The following is a 12736-nucleotide window of genomic DNA, read 5'->3' on the forward strand; positions in this document are numbered from 1 at the left end:
CAATATTGAGATTAAAAGATGCTCAATAGGGCCGGGGAGATGGCTCAGTAGAATAAGTGCTTCCTTGGCAAGTGTAAGGGCCTGAGTTCAATCCCTGGTTCCACAAAAAAAAAAAAAAAAAAAAGATGCTCAATACAACCAGGGCATGGTGGTGCACGCCTATAATCCCAGCACTTGGGAGGCTGAGGCAGGAAGACCGCTGGGAGTTTAAACCTAGGCTGGGCTGCAAAATGAGTTTAAGGGGCCGGGGAGATGGCTCAGTGGAATAAGTGCTTCCCTGGCAAGCTCAAGGGCCTGAGTTCAATCCCCGGTTCTGAAAAAAAAAAAAAAAAAAAAAAAAAGTGAGTTTAAGGTCAGCCTGTACTATATAGTGAGACCCTGTCTAAAAAAAAGAAAGGGGTGGGGGGAGAAAGAAAGAAAGAAAAGACAGACAGGATTTTTAATGTCTATTCAAAAACTGTTCCAGTCACATTCTTAGTAACTGCTTTTATTGAGTACGTGCCCTACATGTACTCAGTGCTTTACATACTTTACTTAAACTTCAAAAGAGCCCCGTTGGGAAGATTCAGTCACTGTTCCAGTGTGGGATGCAAAGCTGTGACATGGAAAGGTTGGACCACTGGCCCAGGAGACAGTAGCTGGACAGGAAGAACAAGGATCTGGACCAGGCTGCCTGCTCTGCTGCTTCCCCAGATGTCTTACATTGAGCATGTGGCTCATCGTGATTTTTCTCTCTTTTCAGGGTTTTTTTGTTTTTTTGCACTGAAAGTAACCCAGACTTACAGTCTCAGGTTAGAGTTGCCCCAGGATACTGTCAAAGGTAAGTTTTAAAAATGTGTATTTACTATGTACTGACAGTAGAGTCTCTTAAAAAGAAGGAAAATACATTGTAATGTTGTTACTTCTCTATGTCCTTAAAGAAGGATATTTAAATGACCTTTGCATGCTACTTTGGTAGGTCCCTTTAAAGTGTAGCTCAGTCATAGAGCACTTACCTAGGCATGCGAGAGCCATGGGCTTGAGGCCCAGCACTACCAAAAAGAAAAGTAAAAATCCCTGGTATTGAGATTGATACTGGGCTGGTGAGATGGCTCAGTGGTCTAAAGCACCTACTTAGAACAAGCTTAATAAAGCAAAGGGACCACGGTTCAATCCCCCAGCACCACATGCCAGCCAGCCCCGCCCCCTGGTGCACTGAGCTGGCCACACACACACACACAAAAAAAATAAATAAATAAAATTAAAAAAAAAAAAAAGAGATTGATACTGGCATTTGTGCGTTAGCCTGTGGTGCAAGAACTTAGTTATTAGGGTTAGCAGTTGTACAGTTTAACATTAATATACTTCCAGCTTCTCTGTCTCTCGCCTTCCTGCTACAGCCTGCAGTCCATGTTAATGCTTAGGTTTGCTTTCTAAATGAGAGCTTTAGCCATGCACTCCTTTGCTGAAACAGTGTTCCCAGTGGCTGCAGATGTTAGCTATAAACCCCTTCAAAACTTAAGCCTGGTCATCAGTTCTGACTTCTTTTGTGGGGATTTCTGTGGGTCTGGGGTGAGGGGCCAGGGATCTAACTGAGGGCCTGGTGCATGGTAGGCAAATGCTGTACCACTGAGCCGTTCACCAACCTTTCATCTGTAAGTCTTACCAGACTATTTTTGGTTTCCTAGATATATAGTTCTTTTCAATGGTTTTGTGCCTTGGTTAATGCTTTTCTCTGCAGAAGGGAAGAAATTTTTTTGCTGTTCTTGCTATTCCTTCTTCTAGACTCTTGCAGCAGAATTTCATGTGTTTTAAGAGTACCTGTTACTGTAGTAATTATCCATTCCTTTACATTAAAGATATTTATTCCTGTCATCTTTGCTAGTCTACAAGCCCTTTGAGACTTCTTCGAAAGGAACTAAGTTTTTATTTTAAATTTATTTCGTAGATGTTACATAAAATCTGTAACATATTTATGGGGTACATATACTGTTCAGAAGGATTTTTGTTGTTTGGTTTTTTTGGGTGGCTTAGGATACCTTCAGAGCAGGTCTGACATGTACTGCTTTGGTACTTGTATACACTGGTTATTTAGAATGATACTATTTATTTGCATATATCAGTATATAATTATTTCAAGAATGGTGATAGCTTTTTTGAACTGATTTTTAAAATGCTTGGTGATACTTTGAGAACAAAAGAAATAAGGAAACATTAGTTAGATCTATTCTTTTTTTTTGTTTTTAATTTTTATTTATTTGTGTGTGTGTGTGTGTGTGTGTGTGTGTGTGTGGCCAGCTCAGTCCACCAGGGGTTGGGGCTGGCTGGCATGTGGTGCTGGGGGATTGAACCGAGGTCCCTGTGCTTTGTTAAGCTTGTTCTAAGTAGATGCTTTAGACCACTGAGCCATCTCACCAGCCCAGTTAGATCTATTCTTTATATTGATGTTGGGTTAATTTGTTGGTCTTATGTACATAAACCTTGGTGATTTTGGAACCACGAATTGAACTCAGGCCCTTGCGCTTGCCTGGGAAGCGCTTATTCCACTGAGCCATCTCCCTGGCCCCACCTTGGTTATTTCTTAACATTTACTATATATTTTTTTCTATCATTTTGTTGTTTTAAGATCCGTTCTTAGTTTCCCATATGTCCTAAATAGAGCCCACTAAAATACAGTATCCAACATCAAATAAGAGTTCTCATATATATAGTTACTATGAATTTGTATACTGTGGTCTAGATTTTGCTAACTTTGATTATAATTATACTGTAATATTGAGTCATGGTAAGCATATCTATCTCCTCAAACATTTGTCATTTTTGTGAGATCAAAAAATTCAAAATCTTTGGTCTGGCTTTTTATATAGTTATTGTAATGTACAATAGCACATAGACTTTTGTAATATACAATAGTCTAGAACTAGGACTCTTTTTTGGGGGGTGATGATGGTGTTTGGGATTGAACATGAAGACTTGTAGATGCTAGGTGTATGTTCTACCACTTAGCTGTATCCCAGCCCTTAAACTTATTTTTAATACCTGTTGGCTTCTCCAACTTTGCTAATATTATACATACATTTAGTTCTTATACTATCTCTTCTTGCCTGATTTTACAAATGAAAATACTGAGAATCAGAAAGTTAAGTAATTTGTCAAAATTACACAGCTAATAATTGACAGAAAAGAATGATTCTTCTCCCTCAAAGCCAAAATTCATTCTACTGCACCATACCAACCCATACCATCTGGCATGTATAGGAACTTATTAGATGCTTATTGAATTGGTGTGTTGCATTTTAAATGAACACTTTAATTGTTTAATTCATTCTTGTATAGAAACTTACTGAACATCTATCAAATGTCAAGTCCAGAGTTTTAAATAAACCAAATACAGAGATTACCAAGGTTTAGGATCTAGTATCAAGGGGTTGACAATTGAATCTCTTAGGAGGCATCTATATGAGCAAATAATAGCATATTATGAGCGCTTTTTTAAAGATCATGTAACAGTAGTACAGATTCTGTAATAGAATTCAAGCAAGATTCACTGCAGTATAGAAAGAATAATCATTTCTAGTTGAAGATGGATCAGGAAATTATCCAAATGCGGTTTGGGATAAGTACGATGTTCCTTCTGACACTGCAGGAGAAAAAGGCATAGGGAGTAATATGAGCAAAAGTATGGAAACCTGGAGCAATCTGCTCTGTTGAATCTGTAAGTAATTCAATATTGCTGGACTGAAGAAGCTAGGCATGGATGGCTGAAGAGACAGGAGCGGGCTGGGTCCTGGAGGGCTTTGAAAATATTGGCATGTGTCTGCTTTTCTAGATGACTTACACAGAAGCTGCATATATTCCTCATTTAGTTTTTGAGTCCTGTTCTGTGTGCTGAGCACAATGCCAGGCCAAGACTATCCATCACTCACATGTGTGGGGGACTGGCGACAGTGCCCAGGGGAAATAATAGGTGGGGGCAGAAATCAAATGCTTGTGTTGCCCCACCGTCCCATGACAGCTGTGGCACCACTTGTTCACCCCTGCAGTTCATTTTCACCTTCGTGGGCTTTGCCTTGACATTTTTATGATTCTGTTAGCACTGGTACCTTTTGACCTTTGGTAATCCCCAAAGAGAACCCCTACTCGGTTGTGTATTTGTGCATTCCCTAACTTGTTCTTCTGTTTTGTCAGAAGGACAGTGGAATTGACTTAGACCTTAACACAGCTATAAGCCATCCCTTCAAACAAGAATGCCATGAATGCTGGGAATGTAGCTCAGTGTCAAGACCCTGGGTTTGATTGCCAGGACCATATCCATCCATCCATCCATCCAGAAATATCAAAGGTTGGGGCCGGGGAGATGGCTCAGAATAAGTGCTTCCCTGGCAAGTGCGAGGGCCTGAGTTCAATCCAATCCCTAGTTCTGCAAAAAAAAAAAGAAAAGAAAAAAGAAAATATATCAAAGGTTTATTCCCCAAAATTCAGGCTTTTTGAGGGGTGGGGCTGGGGGTTGAACCCAGTTCTTCACTCTGCCTTGGAGCTACAAACCAACTCAGCCTGGTGTTTTAAAAAGAAATATTAACAACTACTAAGAAAATACCAATAGAACAACAAAAAATGAGTATAAATAAGATAGAGAACAGAGAAAAACAAGTATCAATAAAACATGGCAGACTGAAGCTTGTTAATCAGGAAAAATTTTCTAAAATAAAACTTGACTAGATATTAGGATAGGTGTGGATTGGTAAAGTGAGGTGATTTTTAATAGGGTATCATGTTGGTTAGCTTTCCATTATAACAAACTCCCATGGTAATTAACTTAGAATGAGAAAATATTTATCTTGGCATGTAATTTTAGAGGTTTCAGCCTATGATTGGCTGGCCCTATTGTTTCTGGCCTTTGGTGAGCAGCACATCATGCTGCAATTTGTGGTGATGGCAAAACCACTCGCCTCATAGCCAGGGAGTGGGGGAAAAATTTAAAAATGAGGAAAAGGGCTGGAAGTGCAGCTCTGCTATAGAGCCTGTTCTTAACATGATCCAAGTTCAATCATCAGGACTATTTAAAAAAGGGGTCATTATGGATTCAGTTGTGTTATTAGTAATGCAGTCAATATTTATCTTTTTAATATACCAGATACAGAAATTATGCTTTTAAGGAACTTGTTATATAATAATCAAATTTTATAAATATATGAAAAAAATGTTCGACATCAAAAAATAAAAATAAAAAAGGGGTCATGGTGAGATGGCCTTATTGTATGTCCATATTCCCTTTCAAGGGCACACCATCTATGACTGAAAGACCTCTTAGAGATGTCACCACCTCTCAGTAGTGCCTCTCTAGGGAACAAACAAGTATATTCAGAGTAACAGTGTAGTGATGAGCTTCAGGAGGAAGGATAGCTGGGAAAGTAAGACTGATGGAAAAGCTGAACTTAATTCTGAGGAGCAGTCTTTGATGTATGTTGTGAAAGAATGGGCCTAATAAGTAATACTCTGCTTTCTGACCAAGTTCTGAACCAACAGAGAGAGAGATAGGACAAAGAAGTAAGGCAGATGGAGATCAAAGTGTCACTTTTATTGCTTAATAAAATTGACATAGGAAAGTTGGCTTTTACTTAAAGCAAGACAGGCTTCTAAATTTTGAATTTCAGCACTAGTCTGGGAAAGGGGACTAGAAAGTCCCTTCTAGAAAGGGGAGGAACAGAGCAGAAATGGTGCCCCCAAGGGAAAGGGGACAGGGGAGAGGCCAAGTGAGGCCAAGTTCAGCCTTCTTCAGCCTTCTTCCAGACACACTAATCAGACAGAGCATATCATTCTGATAGCAGGAGTCAGGGATATGATATGCAAAAGTTCATATTGTCCCCTATGAAGGAAGCATCAAGAGAGGGGAAAGAGTTTCCACCTGTTTCCCAGCTTTTATCTTAGTATATTGGTCTTCACCAGCAAGTCTAGGTCAGCCACGTGGATGCCTGGCCTCTCCCTTCCGCAGAGTATCATTAGAAGCCTCACTTCCATTTCCCCGTTGAATCACCCATGCACATCTAGCAGAAACAATTTCAAGGTAGAATTTCACAGGTTTTGTAATACATGTGCTGTGAGAAGTTCACCTGCCTTGCAGCTTAGGTGCATCAAATACTTGTCCTACTTTCTGATATTTAAAAGACCTGAATGAAGAAAGTCTCTTTTCCCTAAAGTCTAATAATCTTTGCCTCAGCCATGCCTGCTTAGGAAAAGCTGTGCCGGCATAATTCAAGGTCAAGCAGCGGCCTCTGTACACTGAAGCCACCCAAGCCTGCTAAAGCCCTATTCTCTTTGCTGAGGCCAGCAAAGAGGGCATTTGCTTGTTAGGCCAGAGTGGCCAGTGTATGCTGAAGTCACCTGCACAGCTGATGTTTAGTTTATATGAGCTTTCAGTACTAATACCACCACTGACGGTGGTTTGTTTCTTGGGGATACCTGCAAAGCCCCAAAAATCTTTGATAAGGTTTCTAGTGTTTACAGTCTTGTCTCTATAGAGACAGTCTCTTACCTCACAATAAAGTTGCCATAACTACAGTCACCATTAAGGTCAAAATATGTGGCCTGTGGTTTATAAGCTGCTGTAGTTAAAAAGGTAAATCCCGAAGTGTAAAACTCCATGTGACTTAATGTGTCTACATGAAAACTTTTCGCCCCTCAGTAAAATCAAAGGCCCAAACCCCATTTGAAAGATAGAAATTCTGCAGGCATTTTATGCCCTGTTTTATTTCATGTCTCTTGGTCAAGATTTTAGTCAGACAAACCAGATGTTTGCTGTCTTTTGAGACCCAATAAATAGCTCTGGACTTTCCTCAGTCAATCTCTGCCAGTTAAGTAAGACTAGAAAAAATAAATAAATAAAACGAGAGCCTTTGAGAGATCACAGTATTAGCTCTTACTAGTAAAGCTGTTGGGAGAGGGCGACTTACATCCATGGATAAACAACACTGAGCCTCAGAGTTGAGCAGACTCGCTTTGTCATGGAGAGCTGTGAGGATCTTGCATTTGTTGGGTACAGGACGGAGGAGAACGCCTGCTTGCTGCAGACAGCCGCTTCTGAAAGGAAAACAGAAAGGCCTGAGCTCTGCATGCTTAGTTTCTCCTCTGGACTCACTGCACCTCCCTAGAGTGGAAAGGAGTCAGCAGAAGGCAGGAGAGGGAAACAGCATGTAGTGACCCGCCAGTGGCCGAGAGATACTTGGGGTGTGACCCCCCAGGACAGTAGGCAGATGACGCATTATGGGTAGAGCATCAGCATGTACTCATGAGCACTGTTACGTATTGAATCCTTGAAGCACAGTATTTCCCAAGTTCCTTAGGGGCACTGAGTCTGAAATATTATTTTTCTCCAGGTCATACATAACTAAGCATTCGAGTCTGTGTGACTCTTCACTTGTGGCTGGGGGTCAGGTTTGCCGCTGCTCCTTTCCCTATCAGCTTTCACAGCACCAAGGTTGCCACCTGCTGCTAACCCCAAGCAGTTCAGTATTCCTTGTTTTTTCCCCCTAATTATTTCTACTGTAACCTCTTGGAAAATTGAGGGCTGCTACAGCAGGGAAAGTAAGCCTTAGTGAATGGATTGGGTCTTGGAGAAGGTGGTGGATTTTAAAAGGTGATGGTAGGTTGGGGAGATAGCGCAGAGGTCTGAGCACCTGCCTGGCAAGTGCAAGGACCTGAGTCTGATCCCCAGTACCGCATGCTGTGCTGTACCCAGAACCCTGAGTGCACTGTGCTGGTCACGAAACTGGTGGCGTGCACCTGTAATCCCAGTGCTGGGTAGGCAGAGACAAGGGGATCACTTTCAGTCTGAAATCCCAGCGCTGGAGAGACTGACAGGAGGATCACTATGGGTCTGTGTGGCGAGACCCTGTACCAAATGAATGAATGAGTGAATGAATGAATGGTGTTGGTGCACACCTGTACTCTCGAGGGTAAGGCAGCAGGATTCCAAGTTTTGAAGTCATCTTGGGTAATTTAGCAACTTAGATCCTGTCTCATAGTTGGAAAAGGGGGTACCTGTTATGATGACTTGTCTGTGAAGTGTGGTCTGTGTTTTAGCAAAGTGGGGCCTCAAAGATACTTACGAAGCACCTTGCATACCAGATTTTCTCGATATGCTATTGAATTTTTCTAGTGCTACACTTTATTTCCATAGAAAAGAGATTTTTTTTTTTGTTTGTTTGTTTTTTGTTTTTTTTGTGCAGGGTCTCACTACACAGCTTGGACTTGTAGTGATCCTCCTGTTTCCTGCCTCACCAGGGCTGGAATTACAGGCGTGCACCACCATGCCCAGAGTAATTGTGGTTTTTTATAATTGTTGTAAACAGTGAGAGGCAAAACTAACTAGAGAAAGCCTGTTTTACTTGCTGTGAGCAGTGGACACATGCTTTACACTGAGGGACTGGGCAGTGTTGGTCCATCCAGACATGAGGGAATGAGGTGGAGGGAAAGCTTTTACTGTCCTGACTGTACATGTCACATCACATAAATCCAGCGCCCCCAGAGCCTTGGTAGGGACTAAACAGATATTTTGATAATTTTCCATCTAGCAGATGCAGAAACTCAGAAGTGCCTTCTTGGCCTCATCTTATGACTGCAACTGAACAGATTGCCAGGTCCTGGTATCTTCATAAGGAGATTTTTCCAGCCATAGAAGCTTACAAGTTCAGGCATCCTTTTCATTGTACTATTTTGTAGCTATTAAAGTATTTGATAGGTTTATAAATATGTGTACCTATAATATAGCAGGGACTTGTCTTCTGTTACTTTGAGTAATTATTTCTTTTGTATTTTAAGGAAGAGTCTACAGTGTATTCAGGGTCTCACTACTAGATTGAACTCTTAGTGATTCTGTTTACAGCCTCCTAAGTGCTGGGATTATAGGTGCGTGCCAGCACATCCCATCTCAGCATGCTCCGGGGGCGGGGCCAGCATGCTAGGCCCAGGGATCGAACCCTCTGCCCCTGCACCTGCTTGCAGGCACTTTAATCCACCGAACTATCTGGCCAGCCCTGAGTAATTATTTCTTTCTTTCTTCGTTTTTTCTTTTCTTTCTTTCTTTCTTTTTTTTTTTTTTTTTTAGGAACCGAGGATTGAACTGAGGCCCTTGCACTTGTCAGGCAAATACTTATTCTACTGAGCTGTCTCCCCAGTCCCTATTTCTTACAATTAAATATTTAGAGATTTCATTTAAATGTTGCATAATTGTTTTTCGACTACTGGGGACTGAACCCAGGGCCTTCACAGTGAGCTACATCCTGAGTGCTTTTTAAAATTCATTATTTTGAGCCAAAGTCTTGGTAAGTCATGAACTTGCCTAGGCTGGGCTCAAATGTATGATTCTCTCGCTTCAGCACTCTAAAGTGGTGAGATTATTGGCTGGGGTCACTGTGCCTAGCTGGCATAAATTTGGGCAAGTATATATTTTTTGTACTTTTTCTCCTTATTTCTTTTTGTACTAGGAATTGAAAGCAGGGTCCTTCTACAATTGAGCTATATCCCCAGGATTATTAAATTTTGAGATAAGGTCTTTCTTTGAGACAAGGCTCAAAGATAACATAACTTTACTGTCTTCCTGTCTCAGCCTCCTGAATAGCTGGGATTATAAATGTGTGCCACCACACCCGCCTGACCCATTATAGTTCTTTCACTTGACCCATCTTCTTTGAGAAAGACTTTCTTTTGGTCACACCCCATGACTAGTCTTATCTAAAAATAACATACATAGAAGTGGGATCAAGTATTAGAGTGCACCTTAATTTCAGATACAGAAGCTAAGAATGTTAAACATAAATTATAAACCCAAGAAATCCAGCCAATCCTAGCACTGTGTCCTAATTCCCAGGCAGTGTGACCCACTGCAGCATAAGTAGGTGGCACAGAGCTTTGCTCATTGGGCGTCCTTCCTAGCAAGTCACGTCTACTGCAATGATCATTAAAGATTTCCATTATTTCTACTCTGCCAAAAGCCATGTAAGGCAGGGAAGGCAGTCTAGACCCATTACTGTTCCAGCACCGTCAGCCTTTCCCAGCTCTCCTCCTCTGAGGTGGGCGGATCCCTACTCCACTTCCCTCCCGCTTTGTTCTTACCTACAGTGTGTTTGTATATCCATGCGCACACATGCACACCTTAGTTCCTTAAGGTCATTGCTCCATAGTATATGTGGTCTCAGGGACAGAATTTCAACCTGAATTCTTTTTTTTTGTGGGGGGAGTACTGGGAATTGAACTCAGGTCCTTGTCAACCTGAATTCTAAAGGGAAAAAAAAAAGGAAAGAAAGAAAGAAATTTGCCCTGAATTCTTTATGTATATTTTCTCTCCTTCCATTTCAGGCAGTATTTGTGTGTTCCTGCACAGTTTTGCACAGAATCTGGTCCCATGCAAACCAATGAGGGAGAAGTATCAGAGGAAAGCAGTTCCAAGGTCAGTTATTTATTTATTTATTTATTTATTTATTTATTTATTTATTTTTGGTGAAACTGAGGATTGAACTCAGGCCCTTGTGCTTGCCAGGCAAGCGCTTATTCTACTGAGCCATCTCCCTGGCCCAGTAAATTGTTTAATGGTACAATCTGAGCAGAAATTATAACAGTAGAGGCACTAGATGACCATTTTGTTTTAGGTGAGTTTCAAAATTAGGTTGCTTTCAATTAGAAATAATTAATGTCTGAGATTTTTTCCTTTCCAGTATATGTTTTTGTTATGCCATATGACAAATATAAAATAAATTTTACTGAACCTTATGATTCTTTTTAGATTAGTACTATTTTAAATTTTATGATGAAAGTTATGTATACTTATTAAAAATGAATTAAATCAGAAGTATATAAAGCAAAAAGGAAAGCCTGTCCCTATCCTGCTATGCAGAAGCAGTCCCTGGATATTTTTTGGCTTTTATTTTCTTTTGCTTGTGCTGGGGATGGAACCCAGGACCTCCTGTGTGTTAGGCAAGTGCTAGACCACTAAGCTGAGAATAAATACCGTTAGCCCTCTCCTCTACTAAAAATTTTTAAGCAGTAATTTGTTTGGTTTATGTTGGGGTTTTTGTTTGTTCATTTCTCTTTGCTTTTTTAGTCAAAGCTGAAAGAATGTTTTTATTGTCATGCTGTGTACAAAAAAAATGGGTGTCTGTGTCTTTATCTATATTTTGTTTCCATCTGCCTCCATATCCTAAATTTTCTTGGTTATTTTCATGACCAGGTCCCATGGTATCCTTAGTAGCCTCCATCTTTTCTCCTTCTCAGTTGGTGCTGTTCTTCCTGGAGCTCTTGAGGCCTCCTAAATAGTTTCAACACTTGCAGCATTGTGCACTACCCAGCATCCACCTGGGGTAGCATCTACCACCGCTACCTTATTCCTTCCCAGCGCAGAAGCAGAGAGGTGTTAAAATGTCATGTGAACTTTGAAACCATGCTAAGTGGAAGAGGCTAGGCACAAGAGGTTGCATATTGCCTCACTCCATTAATATGACGTGTGCAGAATAAGTGAATCTATACACTAAGTAGATTGCTGGTCTTCAGAGGTGGTAGGCATAGCTGGGGAATAGGCAGTAGCTGCTTAGTGTTGGTAGTTTCCATTTCTAGGAATGAATATGTTTTGGAACCAGTCTGAGATGGGAGTCGCACATTGTAAATATGCTAGATGCCTTTGACTTGTTCATCTTAAAAGAATTTTATGTTATATGAATTTCATCAGTAATTAATTTTTTTTAAAGGAAAAAATGTTTCTGGGTTCCCATCACATTGGTCTCACAGTATCTTGGACTCCTGCTGTAGTTCATCGAGTTCTAAAGAGGCTGCATCCTTGTCAGCTCTATTGTTCATGAACTGGGCTTCAGAGAGGCACAGCCTGGTCCTGTGTCCAAGTCCTCCTACAGACTGCCCTTCTTGGTCTTTTTCTATACTTCCTATGCCCACAAACAAGGTTGTGATCTAGTTTGTGGGAGGACAGATGTCGCCTTATCTTCCTTGTTTTATTCTTTCCCTCCTCTTCAATTCTTTTCCTTTTCTCATGCCAAAACAGAGACATGCAGACTTTGATCAGATCCATGTAAAAAACACTGCCAGATTGAGAGCTCACCAGATCCTGTGGGATACATGTACACTGGGCATCTTCCCCAACACACAAAGGCACATGCAACCTGGGACATCTGAGCCACATACCCTGGGGCTTCTGAGGTACCATACACCCTTTCCCCTAATATCCCTAGTTTAATTTATAAGAAAATACAATGTTAAGAGTAGATTCTAGGATCCTCTGTCTAATAATACATTCTTTCCTAGGAAAGGTTGGTTGTATTTGGAAGATTGTTTGGTGAATGTGTAATTGAACCAAGGTGGAATATTTTATAGTTCCTTCTACCATCATTTTAAAGTTTATATATTTATTTGGTACACAGTCTTGCTACGCAGCTCAGACTCATAGTGACTGTCCTGTCTGAGCCTCTCCAACGCTGGGATTAAAGGCATGTGCCACCACGCCTGGTTTTGGTGGCTGGCTCAGTACCCAGGGTGGGCACAGCATGTGGTACCAGGGAAGCTGGATCCTTGCACTTGCCAGGCAGATACTTAGACCACTGAGCTATCTCCTTAATCTCATCATTTTTAGAGGAAAAAAAAAAGACTGGCTCTCATGATTTTTTAGTTACTTAGTACTTTTTACCAATATAAGATAAAATAAAGAATATTCTTTTTTCGTTTTTTGGTGTTTTTTTTTTTGTTTGTTTGTTTTTGGGGG

The 12736-nt window shown here is 40.8% G+C and overlaps 1 protein-coding gene across 6 annotated transcripts in view; it reads left to right on the forward strand.

Moving 5' to 3' along the window:
* The first annotated feature begins 748 nt into the window (after window positions 1-748).
* Window positions 749-12736, forward strand: part of Tnrc6b (trinucleotide repeat containing 6B) — a 186314-nt gene continuing 174326 nt past the window's right edge. For 5 of the 6 annotated variants that reach the window (XM_023718959.1, XM_023718964.1, XM_023718966.1 and 2 more), the window contains exons 1-2: window positions 749-820; window positions 10333-10423. In XM_023718959.1, the coding sequence (XP_023574727.1) occupies window positions 10379-10423 (45 nt within the window). In that variant the 5' untranslated portion in view covers window positions 749-820; window positions 10333-10378. Of the gene's footprint in view, window positions 821-3566; window positions 3695-10332; window positions 10424-12736 lie in introns of those variants that run through there. The other variant, XM_023718960.1, reaches the window with a different exon arrangement.

The sequence above is a fragment of the Octodon degus genome, unplaced genomic scaffold (assembly GCF_000260255.1).
Source record: "Octodon degus isolate 3935 unplaced genomic scaffold, OctDeg1.0 scaffold00064, whole genome shotgun sequence".
Taxonomy (NCBI): domain Eukaryota; kingdom Metazoa; phylum Chordata; class Mammalia; order Rodentia; family Octodontidae; genus Octodon; species Octodon degus.